Raw genomic sequence first — 22148 nt, forward strand, 5'->3', positions numbered from 1 at the left:
ACAATCTTGAACTGCATCAATAGATGGATAAAATCTAGAACCAAGGAGGTAATGATCCCTCTCTATAATGCCCTAGTCTTACTACACCTGGAATACTGTATTCAATTTTGGGCTCCAAACTACAAAAAAGACATTGATACTCTGAAAAAAGTACAGAGAGCAACCAGAATGATAAAGGGAATGGAAACCAAAACATATGAGGAAAGGTAGCAGGAACTGGGCATGGATAGTCTAGTGAAGAGGAGGACTGGGGGTGAGGGCATGATAGCAGTATATAGGTACTTGAGGTGTTGCCACATAGAGGAGAGGATCATCCTGTTTTCCAAGGCACCAGAGGGCCAGACCAGAAGCTACGGGTGGAAGCTGACCAAGGAGAGATTCAACCTGGAATTAAGGAAGAACTTTCTGATGGTGAAAGCGATCAACTGATGGAATGGTCTGCCCGCAGAGGTTGTGAATGCTCCAACACTGGAGACCTTCAAGAAAAGATTGGGCTGCTATATGTCTGGAATGTTATAGGGTCTCCTGCATCAGCAAGAGGTTGGACTAGAAGACCCACAAGGTTCCTTCCAACACAAACAGATAAAATTATAATAATAATATATTAATTTGGTTCAGAATACTTTTTTCCTTGTTTTCCTCTTCTAAAATCTAGGTGCATCCTTTATTCTGAAAAATGCAATATGTTAATTTAATTTATTTGATTTATAAGCCGCACAACTCCTTCTGGACTCCTAGCAGCTTTCATATCCTTTTACTTGGAGCTAGATCATCAGCCTCAGACCTGCAGGAAAGCCAAGTTTCTATGGCCTTCCGGAAGGCCAAGAGGGTGGGGATAGTATCGATCTCCAGGGGCAGTTGGTTCCAGAAAAAGCTACCCCCCTAGTTCCTGCCATATCTACCTCTCCCAATCATAACCGTAATGCTCCGACTCCCCCATCACCCAGAGATACCATCCCCCACATTCCTAGCCCCCCTCATCCCCAGCAGGGCCTGTCCAACATTCATAGCAAGCTGGGGACTATGGCGGGCCCCCACCTGCTTGTCTTTACACACTCAGCAGAGAGAGATCTGGCTCTCACCCCTGGCTTTTCCATTCTTGCAACTCACTCTCTCTAGCACAGTCACTCCCCCCTACAATAAAATATCAATATAGCAAATGGCTACAATAAAATTAGTACAAGGCACATAAGAATAAAACAATATCCAGTCAGTCAGGTTTTGCCCGTACTCTGCAATGCCAAGGTACTTGATAACGCAAACTGCCCTTAGACAAAGTTCTGTGGGTGCTGTATTGGTTGGATCAACAGTGGCTTTCAGTGTTAACATAAAATTATAGGCACCCTTTGCTAAAAATAAAGGCCCAGATAAAGTTAATAGAGTCAACACAGGTCCCAAGAAGATGGATATGTGAGGTGTAATAAAAAGGGAGGCTAAGACAAATGATTTAATAAGTTCTACTTGCAGGCCTAAAGTCAAGAATAAAACAGGGATAATGGGTGAACCAGTTATTACCATCCTTATCCTTAGTCTTCTAGTTAGCATTCTTGAAATTTTGTCCCCAAAAAACATGGGCTGCCCCAAAAGCAAGAGCTCCTGTAGTTGTTTCTCTCATTAATGCACATGGTTACCACAGAGCTACAGGCCAGCATGGAGTTACGGCAGCAACGAACTCTCAGTGCGTGCCAATTGTCCCTCATGTCCAAGCTGAAACTATGGGTTCCTGTCAGGGGTTGCACCTCCACCAACATCGTTAGACCCCAGTGTCAGAAAGCTACTCAGTTGCTGCTTTCAATATCCAAGAGAATTTCTGGCAGTGCCTGTAGCTTTACCCGCAGCTGTTTTACACCCACGTCTGCATTCTGTCTTCCACGCCATCCAAATTGGTCTCCCCTCTGTTCTCAAACCTCCAGCAACCATACGGGAAGACTACAGTTCACTCAGTGCTGAGGTGGTGCAGCAGGTAGAGTGATCTGTAGGTCAGCAGTTCAAATCTCATCACCGGCTCAAGGTTGACTCAGCCTTCCATCCTTCCGAGGTGAGTAAAATGAGGACCCGGATTGTGGGGGCAATATGCTGGCTCTGTTAAAAAGTGCTATTGCTAACATGTTGTAAGTTGCCCTGAGTCTAAGGAGAAGGGCAGCATAAAAAAATTGAATGAATGAATGAATGAATGAATGAATAAATATTCCTGGCAGCAACACCCAGGCACTCTCTCAATTGGTCAAAAATAGTCATAGCTGGACATGGAGCACTTGAATTCTCCTCTTGCAGCTACTGGAACCGGGGGGTGGGGAAGTTGCAATTATTTCTATAGTACAGTGATCCCTCGATTTTCGCGGGTTCAAACTTCGCGAAACGGCTATACCACAATTTTTCAAAAAATATTAATTAAAAATACTCCGCGGTTTTTTTTCTATACCACGGTTTTTCCCACCCGATGATGTCATACGTCATCACCAAGAGTCACTTCTCTCTCTTTCTCTTTCTTTCCTGTCATTCTCTGCTTCAATCATTTTCTCATTTCTCTTTTTTCTCCCTTTTTCTATCATTTTTCTCTCTCTCTCTACCTTCCACTCTCCCCCCCTCTTGCTCTCTCTCTCTTTCTCTCTCTCCCTCTCTGTGAGAACACCTGCCCCACCTCTCCTGCAGCCCCCTCGCTGATAGCTGGGACGAAAGTGCTCTCAGCTAAGGGACTGTGAGAGGGGCGAGGCAGGCATTCTCAAAGCGCTCAGAGCGGCTACCGGCCGAATGAGGAGAATGAGAAGCCGTAGCCGCCAGCGCTGCTGCAGGAGGACCTGTGTCCGAAGATAGCCGGTGAGAGGGGTGGATCGGGCGGGTGGTAGCGGCGAGGGGGCCGGAGGCGCTGGGGGGGTGGGGACAGCCGACATTCAAAGCAATCTTTGCCGGCCTCCGCACTTTCGTCGTTCCCTGCCCTAATTTCAAGCCCGGCTCCTTGCGCTGCCTTGAAAAAGGGTGCGTGGGGGTAGTTTTTGGCTGTCCATAGCCAAAAATGGTGTTTTTACTTCCGCACCGCTACTTCGCGGAAAATCGACTTTCGCGGGAGGTCTTGGAACGTAACCCCCCCGAAAATCGAGGGAACACTGTATTATATTATACTTAATAAGCATTATGTTAAGTTCATAGAAGTTATGAACTTCTATGACATACTCTAAATGGTATGTCGCGGCAACTGGACTTACTGTATTTTTTGGAGTATAAGACATACCTTTTTATCCCCCAAAAGAGGGTGAAACCTTGGGTGCGTTTTATATACTGAATGTAGCCCCACCTACTCAGTCTCCCCCACCCTTTGGCCTCTGCCTCCCAGAAATTTATCTCCTTGCAACAAACAGTACAGAGCCTGTTAAGCCAAGCAACTGATTATCAGCTTCCCAACTTTCAGCTGATTGAAGCGGCAGGCAAGTCCAGTACTAAAATGAAAGTGAAACTAAAGCTGCAAGGAGGAAAATTGCTGGAGTTAGAGGCAGAGGCAGAATTTTATTTTCTTGTGCTAATCAGACTGCTGAAACTGGATGCAAGGAGGTAAGTCAATAACTATAAATGTCTGTAGAATGTGTTCAAATTATTAGACTTATTTTTAAAAACTGATTTATTATTGTTCTAGACAACTTAACAAAACAAAGCTTTTTAAAATAAATGCTTGATCTGAAGAGGCCCAATGCTATTGTATCTTTTTTTAAATAGCAGAGAATAATGTATTCTTCCAGAAAGCCACATCGATTTTAATAGCTCTGTATAAGTATAGTCTGAAATGTAATGATGTCCTGTTTAGTATTAAGATAAGGTAGTGTGACTTAGTCATGTTTGGAATAGATCTGTTTAAATAATTGGAAGGAATTATTGTGGTTACATTTAAGAAAGCTTTCTGGCATTAATATATTGCCGTATTGTACATTTCTATGGGTCAGGCACACATGTATAGAAATACACAGCAAACAGCGTATATCATCTTTGCTGTTTGCTGTTTGTGGTTTGGCAAATTGCTGGGAGGCAGAGGCCCTTTTTCCTTGTTTTCCTCCCCCAAAGCTAAGGTCCGTCTTATACCCCAGAGTGTCTTAGTCTCCGAAAAATACAGTTTTAGATGTTTCACTGCCCACTCAAGCAGCTTTTTTGGTCAGAGAAAATTGGTTAGGGTGAGGAGATAGAGAGCCATTGGAATGTAACAATAGCTTTTGCATAGGTTCTTGGGGCTTATCATTTGGATTCCAACAGCCTATGATTCTATTATTCTTTTATTATTTCTGGCCAGTGGGAAAGGAAGTCTGAGAAAATAATATATACTGTAGTTTACTTGATTAATGTATCTGTTCCTGCAGAATATATCTGGCATAATAATGGGTCTAATGATATAAAATACCACAAAAAATCTACTATGAAAATGTGTCTGCATATAAAAATCAGTGTGAATTGATATGCTTGGAATATTCTTTGCAAAATCTTTATGGCTTGATTTTTATTGAATATATCTCCAGGAATGATTAGACCCTCCTACCCTGTTTTCCTCAAAATAAGACAACTCCTGATAATATACCCAATTGTGCTTTTGAGTGCATGGCAATAAGGCCAAACACTTATTTCTGGGTTCAAAAAATATAAGACAAGGCCTTATTTTCAGGGAAACATGGTAATAGCCCATATCTTATTTCTTTGCATGCTACCTTTTCATGGCATGCTTTTCAAGAATGAGATTTGAAATGATATCTGCATATGGTTCAAAGGATATGGGGAACGTGCATTGGGGAAGCTTCTCGTGTTGCTCATGTATAATTAAAGAATATGCCTCCCAGGACCCCAAAATAAAGAAATTCCCGATCCTGCCATGACTTAATATAACTTATTTCTTAAGATAAAATGGGCCTAAAAACTGCCCAAAGCAGTAATTATCTATCTAGTGACTAGAGGGTTTAAGCTCTAGAAAACATAAGTTTTCTTAGATCAGATCTAATATAAGTGAATTCTTCTGAAAATTTTCTTGAAATGTGCTAAAATGTATTTCTGATAGCTATATGTATACAGAAACTAAATATCCTTTCTTTTTCTTTGCCAGATGTTCCATACTTGCCTGCAGTGCTTATGTAGCTTTGGCACTGGGGGACAACCTTATGGCTCTGAGTCATGCAGATAAACTTCTTCAACAGCCCAAACTCTCAGGATCACTTAAGTATGCTAGTCCCTACTGTTACATATTAATACTGCTGTTACATATTAATAATATATTTTATTTCTTTTTTGGGGGGGGGGGGAAATAACATTTTCTTTATTTTTCTTCCAACATACAATAAAACAACATGAACAGTAAAAAACACAGAATCAGTGCTTAAAATAATAATTAATGATATTTCTTTGATACGTTAAATATTAAAAGCTAATAATGCTTTCAATATATACTTTTTATCCTCTTCTTTGCTAAGTTAATTAAAATTAACTACACATGAGATATATTTCATCTACAAATAACAATATTATGAAATCTAGCCCCTTATATTCCCTTTTTCTATTTATAATAAAGCATAAACATCTTAACATCTACCTGCCTTCCGTAAACTCCTTAAAACCCACCTTTGCCGTCAGGCATGGGGGAACTAAGACATCTCCCCCTGGGCATGTTTAAATTGTGTATGGTATGCTTGTGAGTGTGTATGTACTATATGGGGTTTTCTTTTTAAATCTTAAATGTTTTAAATGTATTCAGATTATTTATGATTTGTTTTTCTCTGCTGTGAGCCGCCCCGAGTCCTCGGAGAGGGGCGGCATACAAATCTAAATAATAAATAAAATAAATAAATAAATAAATAAATAAACATCTTAACCCAATATCTAATTTGATCTTTTCATCTCTGTGTTAACTCCTTATCCAATGTTGCCACCAATCCTTATTTCGTCATCTGGGTCTTGAATAGATTAAAATTAAATCGTCATGTATTTCTTCAAAAGTAATGAAAAAAAACTTTTCAATTATTTTTAGTTTCCAACCATTCATAAAACTTTCCCCAGATCTTATAGTAATCACACTCTTCTTTATCTTTAAGTTTTAAAGTAAGCACAATCTAAAATCTTACGTAATATTTTTCTTTAGTCTGGGATTTTATTCAGCGTCCAATTTTGTGTGTATGCTATTCTAGCTGCTGTTAAAATATGTATAATTAAATATATTTCTTCTTTATTAAAATTTTCTAATAGAATACCTAATAAGAATATTTCTGTTTTAAATTCAATAGTCCTTTTCAAAATCTTCTGTATCCAATGCTGAATCTCTTTCCAAAATTTCTTAGCTTCTGTGCATGTCCACCATATATGATAAAAAGAGCCTGGTATCTGATTACATTTCCAACATTTCATTGATCTATTCTTAAACATTTTTACTAATCTTTCTGGTGTCATATACCATTTATAAAACATCTTACATATATTCTCTTTATACGCTGTTGACATTGACATTTTATAATTTCTTTCACAAATTTGTTGCCATTTATCTATATCTATTGAATATCCTATATTCTTCATCCACTTTAACTTGTTCAAATATTAAAACCAATAGACAAAAAATAGCTATATTTTTTTTATCATATGCTCATTTGAGCTAAATAAAATTTCATCTAGTTTTGTTTTTTCAAAATTTACACCTTCTTGCCTGCAATTGTATATATGTATACCAATCAAGATTTATACCTTGTTTTTCTAATTCTATCATTGTTTTCAACCTTTTTGACTGTCCTATTAAATCTTTGTATCTTGAAATTTTATTCCACTGTACTCTGCCATAGTGTATCTGAGCATCCAAAGGTGCAGTCCAATAAGGTACTCTAGAATAATGTTTGTTTTTAATTTTTCCCCAAGTTTCAATTAGAGAATTTCTAATGCTATGTCCTTGAAAGTACCTATGTACTTTCCATACCATACAAATGAGTGCCATCCTGTCTGTAAATCGTGCCCTTCTAAAGTCAAAAGTCTTTTGTTTCTGAGCGTTATCCATTATTTAATCCATGTCATTGCTGCCGCTTGATAGTACAAATGCCAGCTTGGAAGTCCAAATCCTTGTACATCTTGCCGACATTTTAAACTAATCCTTGGTCTTTTTCCTTGCCAAATAAATTTAGTTGTTATCTTATTCATATCATTAAAAAAGGTTTTATTAACTTTAATTGGTATGTTTGAAAATAAGAAAAGCAATCGTGGTAAAATATTCATCTTAATTAGTGCAATCCTGCCCATCAATGACAACTGCAAGTTTTTCCACTTTTGCAAATCAGTTTCAATTTGTTTCTTCAATTTAATATAGTTTTCTTCCATTAATGTTGAACATCTTGCTGTTAACTGAATTCCCAAGTGTTTAATCCTCTTCACTACCTGTATGTTTAAAAGTGTCTTTAAATCAATTTTTTAGTTTTCTGTCATATTTTTTACGATTATATTTGTCTTCTCTTTATTAATTTTAAGTCCTGCTACTTCTCCATAATTCTCAATTTGAGTTAGGAGTTTTGGGCCTGATGTAAGTGGTTTTTCCAAAATGAAAACTAAATCATCTGCAAATGCTTGCGGTTTATATTGTTCATCTTGAATTTTGTGGCCCAAAATCTCTTTGTCTGGTCTTATAGCTCTAGTCAATATTTCTAATGTCAAAATAAATAACAGTGGTGATAATGGACAGTCTTGTCTTGTACCTTTGGTGATTTTTACTTTGTCTGTCATATCTCCATTCACAATTATTCTTACTGATTGTTTATTATAAATTGCTTCTATGACATGTAAGAACCTTGCTCCAAAATTCATATATTTTAATTGCCTGTTTTGAAATTTCCAGTTTAAATTGTCAAAAGCCTTTTGTGCATCCAAAAGCATCCGTGCTATCTGTTTTTTGGGGTGCTGTTATAATATTCTAAAATATTTAAAATTATATGCATATTGTCCTTAATTTGTCTTTTAGGTAAAAATCCATTCTGATCTGAATGTATAAATTCATTTAAGTATCTTTTAAGTCTATTTGCAATAATTGATGCAAAATCTTATAATCAACATTTAACAAAGATATTGTCCTATTATTCTCTACTTTTTGTGTATCAGTCCCTTCTTTCGGTATCAGAGATATATAAGTTTCTGTCCAAATATCCGGAATTTTAGCTTGCATAAATATTTCATTTATCAAATCCAAAAAGATAAATCCAAATACCTCTTCAAATACCTTATAAACCTCAGCTGGTAATCCCTCAGGTCCTGGGGCTTTACCATTCTTTTTTTTTCTTAATAGCTTCTGACAATTCCATCATTGTTATCTTAGCATCCAATGTCTCCTTAATAGTTTCTGAAATTTTAGGTAGATTTGCCTTTTCTAAGTATTGACATATTTTCTCATCCTTGATAACATCTTATTTATATAATTTTTGGTAGACTTCCCATATTAGTTCCTTTTTTTCATCTTCTTTATATTTCAATTCTCCTTCTTCATCCTCTAAATATTTTATCCATTTTTTTTCTCTATCTTTCCTTATTTTATAAGCCAACCATATCCCTGGTTTATTCGCCTGTTCAAAAAAAATTGCCTTGTTTTTAAAATGTTTTTAGCTATTTTCTCATTTTCCATCAAATTTGATTTGTGTTTCGTCAAGTCCAAGATTTCTTGAATTTCTATATTTTGTGGATCTGATTGTAAAGACTGTTCCAGTTCTCTGTGTCTCCTTTCGAGATCATTTTTATATCCAAAAAATTGTTTATTTCGATTGCTTGTATAAGTCGAAACTAAACCTCTAAAATAGGCTTTAGCCGTGTCCCAAAGGATTTGTAAGGTAGTATCTCCTGTTTTATTCTCTTGAAAGAAAAACACCATCTCTTTCTTTATAAATAATTGTATTTTTCTTGTAAAATTTCTCTCTTTAAAATCCATCTTGGTCTTTTTCTTTTATCTTTTCATTGCATAGTGATAGGATTATGATCTGCCCACACATTCGTTTCAATATCCACTTTTTCTATCTGTTTTGTTAATTCTAACATAGTCCATATCGTATCAATTCTAGACCAAGATCTGTGTCTAGCCAAAAAAAAATGTATTGTTGTTCTCTCTTATGTCTGTCTCTCCAGAGATCAGTCAGGTTCCATTCCTCTACCATATTGAAAAAGGCTTTAGTAAGTATTTTTCTTTTTGTTTTATTTTGTTTGTTGGTCTTATGGCCCAATCCAATATTTGATATTGTATTAAAGTCTATTATACCAATATTTTCATACTTTAATTCATTAATCTTTTTATGTAACCTTGTGTAGAATATTTCTTGATTATCATTTGGTGCATAAATCGCTACCAATAGTATATTTTGATTATTCATCTTTATTTCAACCATTCTTCCTTCTTTATCGGAATTCTTCCTTCCTTATCGGAATATATATCTTTAGATCCTATATTCTTCTTAACATACATTGCCACTCCTCTTTTACTCTGATTCATTAGTGAAACATACAATTCTCCTAGAGATTTATTTTCTAAAAACTTTTTTTGTTGATTTTTAATATGTACTTCTTGTAAGCAAATTATGTCCATATTTAATTTTTTGAGTTTAGTAAATATTTTATTTCTCTTATTTGGTGTGTAAAGTCCATTAACATTCAATGACAACCATTAAATCTGTTGATCCATATTTGTTAATTTTTTAATTTTTCTTCTTAAGACTTTTGCCTTTCTGTTACTGATCTTGTCATAACTCTTTCTCTCTTTTCCTTAGCTGCTAGTTGTTTTTCAAATTCTTTTGTGATTACAATATTCTCAACTGATTGTGAGCAATCCTATACTGCAACCAAAGTATTGGATTTCATAAAAACAAATTTTAATGCAATGGGGGAATATTTAAATAATGAATTAAAGGGGAGGGATAAAATGGCAGGAGTGAGCACCCAGTGGACTGAATTAAAAAAGGCCATCCTAAAAGCCACCAGATTGTATGTAAGATAAATAACTAAAGGTAAAAGGAAGAAGAAACCGCTATGGTTTAGCAATGATGTAAGGGTTATAGTCAATGAAAAAAAGGCTGCCTATAGGAGCTATAAAGAGTCTGGAAGTATAGCTGATAGAGAGGTGTATAAAATGAGACAGAAGAAGGCGAAACAGATAATATATGCTGCTAAAGCCTCAAAAGAGGAAGACATTGCCAAATCTGTAAAGAAGGGGGATAAAACCTTCTTCAGATATATTAGTGATAGGAAGAAGAAAAACTGCAGCATCACGAAGCTTAGTAGTGGGAATAATACATGCATTGATGGGAATAAGGAGATCGCTGACCATTTCAATAGCTATTTCTGTTCAGTTTTCTCAAAAGACACCTTACAATATAATACTATAGAGGGATATAGCATTGCTTCCAGCTGTACGGATTCAGCTCCAGTGATCTTAGAAGCCGATGTCTTAGAAGAACTTGAAAGATTAAAGATAAATAAGGCAATGGGTCCAGATGGCATCCACCCCAGAGTTCTTAAAGAACTCAGATCTGTCATTGCTACCCCCTAACTGATTTGTTTAACCAATCCCTATTAACAGGAGATGTTCCTGAGGATTGGAGAATGGCCAGTGTGCCTATCCACAGGAAGGGCAGTAGAGAAGAAGCTGGTAACTACAGGCCAGATAGCTTGACACCAGTTATAGTTAAAATGATGGAGACTCTACTCAAAAAGAGGATAAATCAGCACCTAAAAAACAATAACTTATTGGACCCAAATCAGCATGGCTTTACTGAAGGCAAATCATGTCAGACTAATCTCATTGATTTCTTTGACTATGTCACAAAGGTGTTGGATGAAGGTGGTGCTGTGAATATTGCCTATCTGCACTTCAGCAAAGCCTTTGATACAGTTCCATATAAAGAGCTGATAGATAAATTAATGAAGATTGGACTTAATCCCTGGATAGTTTAGTGGATTTCAAGCAATTATTTCCCGTAAATCCTCTCTTCTTTCTTCCAGAACATTTTGAAAATGTAGATAAAATTCAGATCGGTCAGTCTCCATAATAATCATAGCCCTTTCCTGGACTCTATGAACTGTGGCCAGCTCCTCCAGCTTTAAATCATGCCTTTCTACCTTTTCTTCTATCTTTTGTAAATGCTGATCATTTTTCCCCTTCATTTCTTTCATTTCTGCTTTCGTCTGATATACATTTTCATTCACTTGACTCAAACTTTCCTTTGTAGAGCAACATTCCTCTTTAAGAGATTTAAAGCCTTCATTTAAGGTTTGAAGCAATTTTAAAATTTCTGCTATATCCAGCTTTTCTCCAATATCTAACAAAGATGGTGGTGGTGTACTTGCAGAATGTGAAGGTGTTCTCTTTGCTGCCATTGTACAATTCAATCGGTCAAGCAGAATAACTGTTGCAATTCAATAAAAAAGTATAGAAATATTTGTAATCCAATATTTATAATATTTGTAATCCAATGGGTAAAAATAGGAATATTTGTAATCCAATGATTAAAAAACCCCAAGAATACTGTATGTGTAATCCATTAGGTAAAAATAGGAATATTTGTAATCCAATGGGCAAAACCAAGAATATTTATAATCCAATAGGTAAAAATAGAAATATTTGTAATCCAAACCCAGTGCTCCAAAGAACGCTCGCAATCCAATAAGAAAAGACTTCTCAGTATTGGGAAAAAAAAGGAAAACCCCCCAAAACAAAGCGAAAAACAACAACCACAGACCTCCCGAAATCCAAAAAATATATCTGAAGGGAGGAGAGTCCCCCCAAAAGTCCAAAACCCCCCCACAAACAAACAACCCCCCCTTAAAAAGAGGGAGAAGGAAAAACAAGAAAAAAACAGTGAAAAGGAGAAAGTGAAAGACTTATACATCCAAAGTAAAAATTAAACACGGGAGAAAAAAGAATGGTGGTGTTTTGTTTTCTTTTTAAAAAAATAAAAATAGCAAGAAAAAAGGAAGAATAAACAAAGGTCTTTAGAAAATAAAACTTTTGCACTATCTTGATCCAAATTTAACAGAAGCAAAAAGCAACAGCCACGAGATCTTAACTTTCCCACCAAATGATCTTGTTATGGGAAATTCTATCTGCCCGAGGTCATTGATAAGGCAGCCACAAAAACTTGACATTTAAAATGTAGCCTTATCCACTCACCACATCTACTAGATGGCAGCATTCTTCCCCTCCCCCCCAAAAAAGCCAAAAATTAAAAATATGATATAGAACAGTACGTAAATCTTTATGAATAATATTTCTTCCTGTTTCCAGATTAAAAAAATAGTCAAATAGTAATTCAGCATTCTCAAGAGAAGCCTCCACCAACAAAAAGAAAAGTTTTTCAATTATTAGTCTCTTTGTTACAAACTTTTCCAGGCACTTCTTAATTGCAGTCCACTCCGGGAAAGGACATTATAAATCAATCATACACTTGCCGCTGGAATGCGGAAAAGTCTCTTTCCCTTGTTAATTGCAAGCTTCAAAGCAGAGCAAAGGCACTTCTCCCAAGTTACCTCCTTTCAAGTAAATTTTAAACCCAAAGGAAAAAAAAATCTCACCCAGATGACTTCATTTTACTGTTTTCTTCTTTGCTGCCACTACTTCCCCATGCTTAAGGTAACGTATTACCTCCAATGGCAACTGGTCAAAGGGACTGGTTCCACCAGGGTTTTGTACCCACCCTGTGGATCTCCAGATTTTCCCATCTCAATCCCAACCCTTCAAGTCAGGATTAGTGCAGGAAAGCACTCCCAAATTGCCGCGGAACAGCTAGCTTCCCTGAGCTTGGGAAGAGGCTGCCGACTTGCATGGAAGAAGCCACACCCACCAAGATATTTTATTTCTTTATATATAATATAGGCGCAGCTTTCGATGTAATCAACACTGGAGAATAAACAAATGCTGTCTACCATTGTAGACAGTTCCAGTTCAAAGACAGATTGATTGTTTTACCTACCTGATATGCCCTTTCTTGTAGGGTGGAGCTAGTCTCCAAGATTGGGATAGACACCACCCTTAATCAGTCAGGACTGAGTCTGAAAAAAGTATAAATAGCACCTTCGTGTCTCGGTTCCCCCTCTTTCAACAAGAGACATTAACAGACTCTGCATACCATAATAATAGAACAAATTCATAACTTTATTGATACAGAATAACAATGCCAAATAAAATTAATAACATTAACAGGGATTTGGAGATTAGCTCCACCCTACGAGAAAAGGCATATCAGGTAGCTACAACGCCCCTTCTCCAAAATAGGTGGAGCTAGTTTCCAAGATTGGGTCATACCAAAGCGCTTATTCCCTTGGGTGGGTATTCAAACTCTGCTCTACCACCCTGCGCCCAAATTCTGCTCCCTCCAAGGCAAAAACATCTAGTTTATAGTGGTGAATAAAAGGAGTTGGAGAGGACTAAATGGCGGCCCAACAAAATTCCTCAATTGATGCTCTGACATTCCAAGTGGCTGTAGCAACTTCACTTCGTATTGAATGTGTAGTCAGGCCACGTGGTCTTGGTAAAGATAGTACCGTCTTCTGCCGCACGAATCCCAGCAGCCAATAAGGTCCCACAGAGTTGGCCTTCTCTTTATAATGAATAGAAATGAATTTGCGAATCCAATGACCCACAGTGAATGAAGATTCTTTTTGTCCTACAGAATTAGGTCAAAATGATACAAACACTTGCCTCTGTTTTGCGGAAGGCAAGAGTTCGCTGTATATAAATTTCCAAAGCACGTTTAACATCTAAATTTTCAATGTCACTATTGGGACAGGGATAAAATGCAGGCAAAACAATTTCCTGTGCTCTGTGAAAATAACTATTCACTTTGGGTACAAAGGTCAGATCCAATCTGAGGGTCACATGATCCTAATGAAAAATACGAAGATCAGACCTTACTGATAAAGCAGCCAGTTCTGATATAGATCGTGCAGATGTTATTATCACTAAAAATACTACCTTGTAAGTTAAATCACCCAAGGACAGTGATTCTAAGGACTCAAATGGAGCCCTGGTAAGTGTTGATAGAATCTTGGATAAGTCCCATGTAGGAAGCCTATGTGTAATAGAAGGAGAGATGTTAACCGCCCCTTCAAAAACTTGTTGATTAACCCCAGCAGGTGGTGGTAAATTGGCTATGGTTCTGGCCTTATGTAAAAGTGAATGGAAAAGGGAAGGTTGGAAAAGTTCGGCTGAAACTGAGGTTTCTAGTGCCAGGTCCTCATCCTCTAACATCGCTAATTTGGACAAATTTTCTCCCACACCTTTCTCTTGTGGTGTGCTCTCACTCAATTCCTCCAAGGAATAAGAAGAGTGCTCCAAAAGTGAGTCTTCCTCAGCTAAGTCAGTATATTGATAACTGTTGTGTTGAAGTGAAAAGAATGGGAATATTGGTTGGCCATGGCTCTGATACTTGCCTCTATTTTTTGCCTGATGGCTTCGTTAATGCGGGCTTGATTCTCCATACTGAGGTCCAGCAGTCACATGGGTTTGCTCGCTGTCCTATCCAATTAGGACCAAGCCTTGAGTCTTAAAAAAGATTGCTGGATCCACCCCTTCCCCAGAATTTGCTTGGTCCTCCTACCGGCGGGACGCACAGTGGCTCAGCTCCTTCAAAATTCTAACACCTTTCCTCTCAATCTCTTTCCTGCAAAACATCAACAAATAAGATTCATTGTAATTCTCTCACTAGATCGTTAATACTATTTAAAGAGAAAACACTGTAGAATCAAGCCAGCCCTCCAGGGCTTGGCTCGAGCTTGGAGAAGCCGTGGCGCTTGGTACTTTAAATTTGCAGCCATCCCCGGCTGCTAGAACCGCACTGCTGCCAGTTGAATTTAAAAACTCCATACCAAACCCACCCGGCACCATTGCGGAGTGGGACACAGGAACAGTCTCCTGGATTTTAATTTGTAATTATTTCGATGCAATGGCCCTTAGTGCCCCATGAAATTTCACGCCAGCGGCATGCCTTTCCCGTTTGGCGCCAAGTCCACTGCAGGCCCTGAGCTAGCTGTGAGTCATGTTAGGCACTTTGCTCAACAGCTAGGCCTCTCATCTACACGTGGCGCTCAGTAATCGAGGCCTAGCCTGTCTGTACCCAGTAACAAGAGTTAGGAGTTGGTCTCCATCCGTTCTCGGGAAAGCAGATGCCCCTGGGCCAAGGAGCTTGGGCCTTACCCTTGGGGATCTGACTTAATTTATTCATTTGTGCTTCTCCATTATTTGGCTCAGCCTTTGGCCCCTTAATCCCCAGCCATGGCCTCTAGGATCCCCAAGAAGAACCTTCCTGGGAAAAGGCAACAGTAACCTGGGCCTTCAGGGAACAAAATAGAGTCGATCCCCCAGGCTTTTTCCTCTCTAGGGGCTCCCACAGTTGCAAGGCCACTAGAGCCGAGAAGAGATGGGACAAAACGCTCCAAAAAATTCATGAACAATCAGCCAAATGTTTAAGAGTTCAGGTCCAGATTCATGTTAGCTCACCTGAACCCACAGATCCCTCTGATCTGCCTCCCTCAGGTAATGTAGTTTTATCTATGGTAAGCCTAATCTAAACAGGCCCCAACCTAATCTTTGGGGCTTAGGTCCTGTAGAACCAGAGATTACAGAGGAAGACACACACACCCAGCCTGGTCCAGCCCAGGCCCTCAGGATTAAGCCAGATTTCCCTCTGTCCTTGATTAACCTCCCTCCTAAGTTCCAATCCATGTTTTTGGTTCTTTCCCAAGCCATTGATGCCACGTTTATGGCCCTCAATGTGCTTACCCATCCTCTTCCTCAACCCAGAAGGACCAGGCCTTTAAGTTCCTTGCCAACCCTCCAGCCTACAGTCCAAGATTCTGATTCAGCCTCTTTGGAAGAGGATATCGAGGATGAGGATCACCAGGAGGATAGGGATGAGGAGGCTCAAAGCAAAAATCCTTCTTCCTCTGCTATTTTCCCTCACTAATTGTTTAGACCCTGTTCCTCAAGGTGAGGGCAACTCCTGGTCTCTCTGCCCAAGATCAACCAACCCCTTCCACCTCTGCCTGTCAGGGAGAAAGTTGCCCATTCTTCATGGAGGTGCAGGAGGACACTGATATCAAACCTATGCCAAAGCTATTTAAGCAGGCCTTACTGAAACAATGGGACCATCCTACCATGGGATCCAATCCCTCTTCTAGAGACAAAAAATTGTATAAGGTCTCACCCTCTTATGATGAGTTTCTCTTATTTCCAAAAGCAGATGAACCAATCAAGATCCTCCATTCAGCGGCGGCTATGCCGGGCGAGGCAGAAGAAGTCCTAAAACCAGAGGACAAACATCTGGAGCAAATGCTCAAGAGAACTTTCTTCACCAATTCCTGGGCCATAAAATCCGCAGCAGCTGCTTCCTTCTCCATGAGAGCAATGCTACTCTGGCTGCAACAGCTCCAACACCACATTCCTCCTGGACCTGAGGAGTCAGCAGCATCTCAACAAGGTGTTTGCTGCAGCTCAATCTGTGTCTGATGCCACTTTACAGTTTTCCTGGTTTGCAGCCAAATCAGTGGCTGCCTCCATGTTAGTTAGACGTCTCTTATGGTTCTGCCCATGGCAAGCCAAGGTCAGGCAGAGGTGGCAGCTTTCCATGGGGCTCCTGAAGCACAAGAATCTCTTTGGAGACCTGCTTGATCCACTTCTTACAGAGACCACAAATAAGAAAAAGATCCTGGGCCCCACTTCAAAGAAAGCAGCCAAAACACAGCAGCCCTTTCGGCGCCCCTTTCGCCAAACAGGTCAGAACTTCAGCCACCAGGGAACTTCAGGTCGATACCCCTCCCGCTTTCGGTGTCAGTCAGACAGACCCTCCAGGGGCAGGGGAAACCGCAACCAGAGAGGTTCCTCTGCTTCCAAATCTTCTAAGAGAACCAAATGGTAGCCATCTTCACATCCCCACTGGGGGGCGCCTGGCCTGGTTCTTCTCGGCCTGGTGCCAGTCCACCCTGAGTTCTTTCTACCATCCAATGGGGCATCCAATTGGAATTCCTAGCCCTTCCTCCCAAGCATTTCATTTCCTGACTGTTCCCCAGGGCCACCGAAGCCTCCCTACGTATGGAGGATGCTATCCTTCACCTTTTATCCATTAGGGCCATTCAGCCAGTACCCTCTGCCCAAAGGGACCTAGGCTTTTACTTCATCCTCTTTGTAGTTCCTAAGACATCAGGAGAATGGAGGGCGATCCTGGACCTGAAATGCCTTAATAACTACATCAGGTACAGGAAGTTCAAGATTTGTTTGTTTGTTTGTTTCTTTGTTTGTTTGACTTCTATGCCGCCCAATCCCGAAGGACTCAGGGCGGCTTACAACAATAATAAAAATACAATATAAATAGATACAGCGCAATAAAAAAGAAGTTGAACATTATCTAAAACTAAAACATTAACTAAAACTAAAACCCCAATAAAAAGTTATTAAAAGATGCATTTATCATCCATTCTCGCATCCATCCACCCATGGGACTTCATGGTTTCCCTTGACCTTACGGAAGTGTATCTCCATATTCCAATTTATTTATTTTTATTTATTTATTTGATTTTTATGTCGCTCTTCTTCTTAGACTCAGGGTGGTTTACATGTTAGCAATAGCACTTTTTAACAGAGCCAGCATATTGCCCCCACAATCTGGTGGGGCAATTCTCAAAGGACCTAGACAATTCCTCTGTTTTGCCTTCCAAGGCAGACATTACCAATACCCTCCACCAGAGTTTAGTAAAGACAAGAGTTTGTCTTTACTAAACTCTTAGGCTCCCAAGCAGCTCACATACGAGCTAATCCCATTCACATATAGTGCTATCTGGATGACATATTAGTTCACAGTTCATCCACACAGGGCCCCCTTTCAGATCTCTAAACCTCCATATCAATTTTACAAGAACATGGGTTTTCAATAAACATAGCCAAAAGCCATCTAGTGCCTTCCACTACTCTTCAATATTTAGGAACAGTGATAGACTCAGTACAATAGAAGGTTTTTATCTACTGAGAGGAAGGCCAGCATTACAGAGCTCATTTCCCAGATTAAATCTCAGAGAAAGGCTCCTATTGCTACCCTCTCTTCCCTCCTGGGAAAGATGGTATCCTGTATTGGAATCATTCCCTGGGTACGCCTGCATGCCAGAGATCTCCAATGGCTTCTGTTGCCCTTCCAGAGATCAGGGACCAGCAACTCTTCACACACAATCTCCATCCCGTCAACCGTCCTGAGATCCCTGTCATGGTTGCTCTGCTCCGCCCTGGACAAAGGGTCCCTCTTCAGGATTCCAGACCAGTTCACCATCACCATGGATGCAAGTCTATCAGGCTGGGGAGCCCATGCAACAGGCTTGTTAGCTCAGGGCATGTGGCCAGCGGAGGAAGCCTCTAGGCCAATAAGTTGGCTACAGCTGAGAGCGGTATTTCTGGCTCTCAAGCAATTCAGACATCAAATCAAGAATCAGCATGTCCTGATCTTGATGGACAACATGGCCATGAAGAGCCACATCTGCCACCAAGGAGGCACCAGGTCCAAAGCCCTGATGCAGGAAGCTTTGAAACTGGGCCTCTGGGCGGAAAGACATCTCCAATCCCTGACTGCTGACCACATCTCGGGAGTCCTCAACCTTCAGGCAGACTGGCTCTGCCGCAAAGCTCTGGATCCGGGAGAGTGGAGGCTTCACCCAGATCTATTCCAACAGATCTGTTCCAGGTACAGTCTCCCATCACTAGACCTGTTTGCAACCGCAGACAACTCTCAAATTCCACGATTCTACTCCAGGTTCCCATCCCATCAACGCTCTCAGATCCCCCTGGCCTCAAGAGCTTCTGTATGCCTTTCCCCCGATACCAATAATTCCGGAATTGATACACAAAATCATCTTTGAAGAAGCCCAAGTGATTTTAGTGGCTCCCCTCTGACCACTAGATCTCCAACATCTATCCGACAAGGCTCCCTGGCGACTTCCAGTTTAAGGGGATATGCTGCAGCAGGGGGTCTCTCAGCATCCAGACCCTGGTTGGTTCCACCTACTGCCTGGTGATTATCCGGCGCGATTTAGAGCTGCGAGGATACGGCCCAGATGCCATCGAGGTCATTCTAACAGCCAGAAGAATCTCTACAAACAGGATATACGACCATACCTGGTCTAAGTTCCATGAGCAATGCCTCCAAGAGAATCTCTCTGATCTGCATTCCCATCCATAGGATTGTTTCCTTCCTGATGAAGGGGTTCCATCAAGGACTATCAGTCAACACCATTCACAGGCATCTGGCAGCCTTATCTTCGGTTCTCGCTGGGCCTCGCAGACAGCCTCTCCGAGATTTTCCTGAAGTTCAAGAACTATTAAAAGGCATTTCTAATCTCAGACCTCCCACAGTCCACAGATATCCCAACTGGGACTTACCTCGAGTCCTGGCTTCTCTTACGCACACCCCATACGAATCACTTAGGTCGGCCTCACTCCATCATCTGTCATACAAGGTAGCATTCCTAGTGGCTATCACTTCAGCCAGACGGGTATCGGAATTGGTGGCCCGTTCCATCCGACAAGGCTTGTGCCAGTTTCACCCAGACAAGGTAGTCCTTCGCTTGGACGTAACCTTTCTCCTTCCATGTTCCACAGAACACAAGACATCATCTTGCCTTCCTTCTGCACAAATCCGGACCACCATCTCCCCATCAGATGGCACATGCTATATCTCAGCAGAGTGCTGCACATAAACATCCAACGCACCAAGGCTTTTCATAGATCCGAAGCCCTGTTTGTGGCCTATCATCCAAGGTCCTTGGGAGCCAAGGTCTCCTCCACCGTTCTAGGCCGTTGGATACGAGCTGCAATTGCAAAAGCATACGAATCTGCCTCCCTTCCCATCCCAAGAGGTATTACGGCACATTCTACCAGGAGCACAGCCACATCAGCAGCTTGGGCCACACAAGCTCCCCTGGAAGAGGTCTGCAGAGTGGCCATGTAATCCACTCCTAATTCATTCATCCGTCACTACAAAATCGACTCCTATGCCGCCTTTGGCTGGAGAATCCTTCAGGCAATTGTCTCTCATGACATTTAAACTGTCCCCTCCCTAGAGACACATCTATTGGGTATGTACGTAGAATAGGCATTGGACTGTTACCTGAACACCTCTTCTCGTATGCTGAGTGGGTACAGCAGTCACCTCCTGCCCTATGACTGTCTTTCTTACCTGTCATTTAACAACTTACCTTCTTTCTCTGAGAGTAGATCAGCCTTTGATTCGCGGATTCTGGGAAAGGGGTGGATCCAGCAATCTTTTTAAAGACTAAAGGCTTGGTCCTGATTGGATAGGAGTCTATGGAGAGGGGCGGCATACAAATCTAATTAATAATAATAATAATAATAATAATAATAATAATAATAATAATAATAATAAGACAGCGAGCAAACCCACTGCTGTACAAGAAGAGGCATTCAGGTAAGAGTCCAATGCCTAGTCTTTACAGTCTGCAGAAGGTCTATTCCAGTCCCTGGCTCCCTTACCTCCTGTCTACATATGTTCTTTGGTCTTTATTCTGAGGTCCCCAGACATCAGTTTCTTGGATTCTAAGATCCTCATCAACTGATCCTGAGTGATGTGCAGCCTTCTAGCTGGGTGTTCGTTGATATTTATGTGTTTTAGGAGCCTGACTTTGCTTATGAGGAGCTTTATCTTTGTGTTTGGATGACTGTTTTTCCTTATGACCCTTGGATTTAGTGGAAGATGCTGTGGCATTTGCTTTGATTGGGGAGTGATCCCTGATGGGATGTAGGGATGCAGGTGATTTGCTTTCCATTCCTGGGCTAATTCTGGTTAATTTGTCTTTAGACTTCCCCAGATTAGTTGCCTTATCAGCCTAAAGAGTGAATTTCAAAAAAGGGAGGATGTGCCTGGAAATAGATTACAGTAGTTATGTCACAGTGGGCAGAGCTTAAACTGCAATGAAAAGGTTCTGCCTGTGACTGCTATTAAAATTTCCATTGGTTTACTCGCTTATGGAATGTTGTAGTGGACTGTTGTTGTTTTTTTGCCTCTGTAATAGCTATTAGCTATTTGCTGCTGTCAGAGCTTGTACGAAGCCTGTAACTGTTTCTGAAGCTTAAAAAGTTGTGAATCAGTGTTACTGTTTTTGATGTGAAAAGTAGTTGATAGATTGGAAATAGTTGCAAACCGGCTGTAAAAAATGGAGCCAATGTCAGCTGGTGATTCAGGCACTTTGCTCTCTATCAATTGGTCGCTTACCCACCTCAACCTGCCAGTTTAAAAGCACAGATGTCAGTTTTTGTTGTTTTTGTCTGGCAATCGACAAATTCCTTGCCCGACTTTCAGAGAGCAGCTATTAATTACAACAGGGAATTAGTGATTAGTGGCAAATTGCTTGCCTGCCCTGTGTGAGTTTTTAAAGACTGGTTAATTTTTGACAGTTTTAATCCTGGCCTCTTCGGCTTCCAGAACACGTCCCAGCCAGTATGAACAGCTGTGTTAATGCTCCAGAATCACTTGATGAAAACTTTCAGGATATAAAGTGTTTTTATAATTATATAATTATAAAGTGTTTTTGGTACTCTTCCCACTCCCTCACAGCTATTTATATGACTAAAGGTGATGCTGGAGGGTGAGCAACAGCAGCAGCAGCAGGGCTTATGCCCTGGCTGCCTTCAACCTAATTTGGCTTGGGGGCCTTGTTCAGGGAAAAAATAGTTAAATAGTTAATTTTATTTGTATTGAGTCCAATACGAGTAAGAGACACGTCCCTGGCTCAGTTGAAAGAGGGGGGGACTGAGGCATGAGGGTGCTATTGTCCTGATTGGCTAAGGGCAGCATCTATCTCAATCTTGGAGACCCACCTACTATGGAGAAAATATTTTGCATCGCATAGGAATAGTCACCTAGCTCCAGTCTGTACCTTGTTTGGATGGCCACTTTTACCATGATTGCTGTTATGTTATCCTGTTTAGCTGTAGGATGATCCTTACAAAAGAAATGTTTGATTAGAATAGAACAATGCAATGTTCATACCTCTACAGCTTTTTGGCCTTTAAAAAACAACCCTAGTTTTTATCTTCTTGTTCTTTGATTTAACCAATAAATTTAATTAGGGGTTTGCAGTGAGGGAAGTGAGAAATACTAATCGGGTTTTAGAATTTGAAACTCAACAATGTATTTAGC

The 22148-nt window shown here is 40.2% G+C and overlaps 1 protein-coding gene across 4 annotated transcripts in view; it reads left to right on the forward strand.

Moving 5' to 3' along the window:
* Positions 1-22148, forward strand: part of CNOT10 (CCR4-NOT transcription complex subunit 10) — a 133601-nt gene that overhangs the window by 82742 nt on the left and 28711 nt on the right. For all 4 annotated transcript variants that reach the window (XM_070727305.1, XM_070727302.1, XM_070727303.1 and 1 more), the window contains one exon: positions 5072-5185. In XM_070727305.1, coding sequence (XP_070583406.1) covers positions 5072-5185 — 114 coding nt within the window. The remainder of the gene's footprint in view (positions 1-5071; positions 5186-22148) is intronic.

The sequence above is a fragment of the Erythrolamprus reginae genome, chromosome Z (genome assembly GCF_031021105.1).
Source record: "Erythrolamprus reginae isolate rEryReg1 chromosome Z, rEryReg1.hap1, whole genome shotgun sequence".
Lineage (NCBI taxonomy): Eukaryota > Metazoa > Chordata > Lepidosauria > Squamata > Dipsadidae > Erythrolamprus > Erythrolamprus reginae.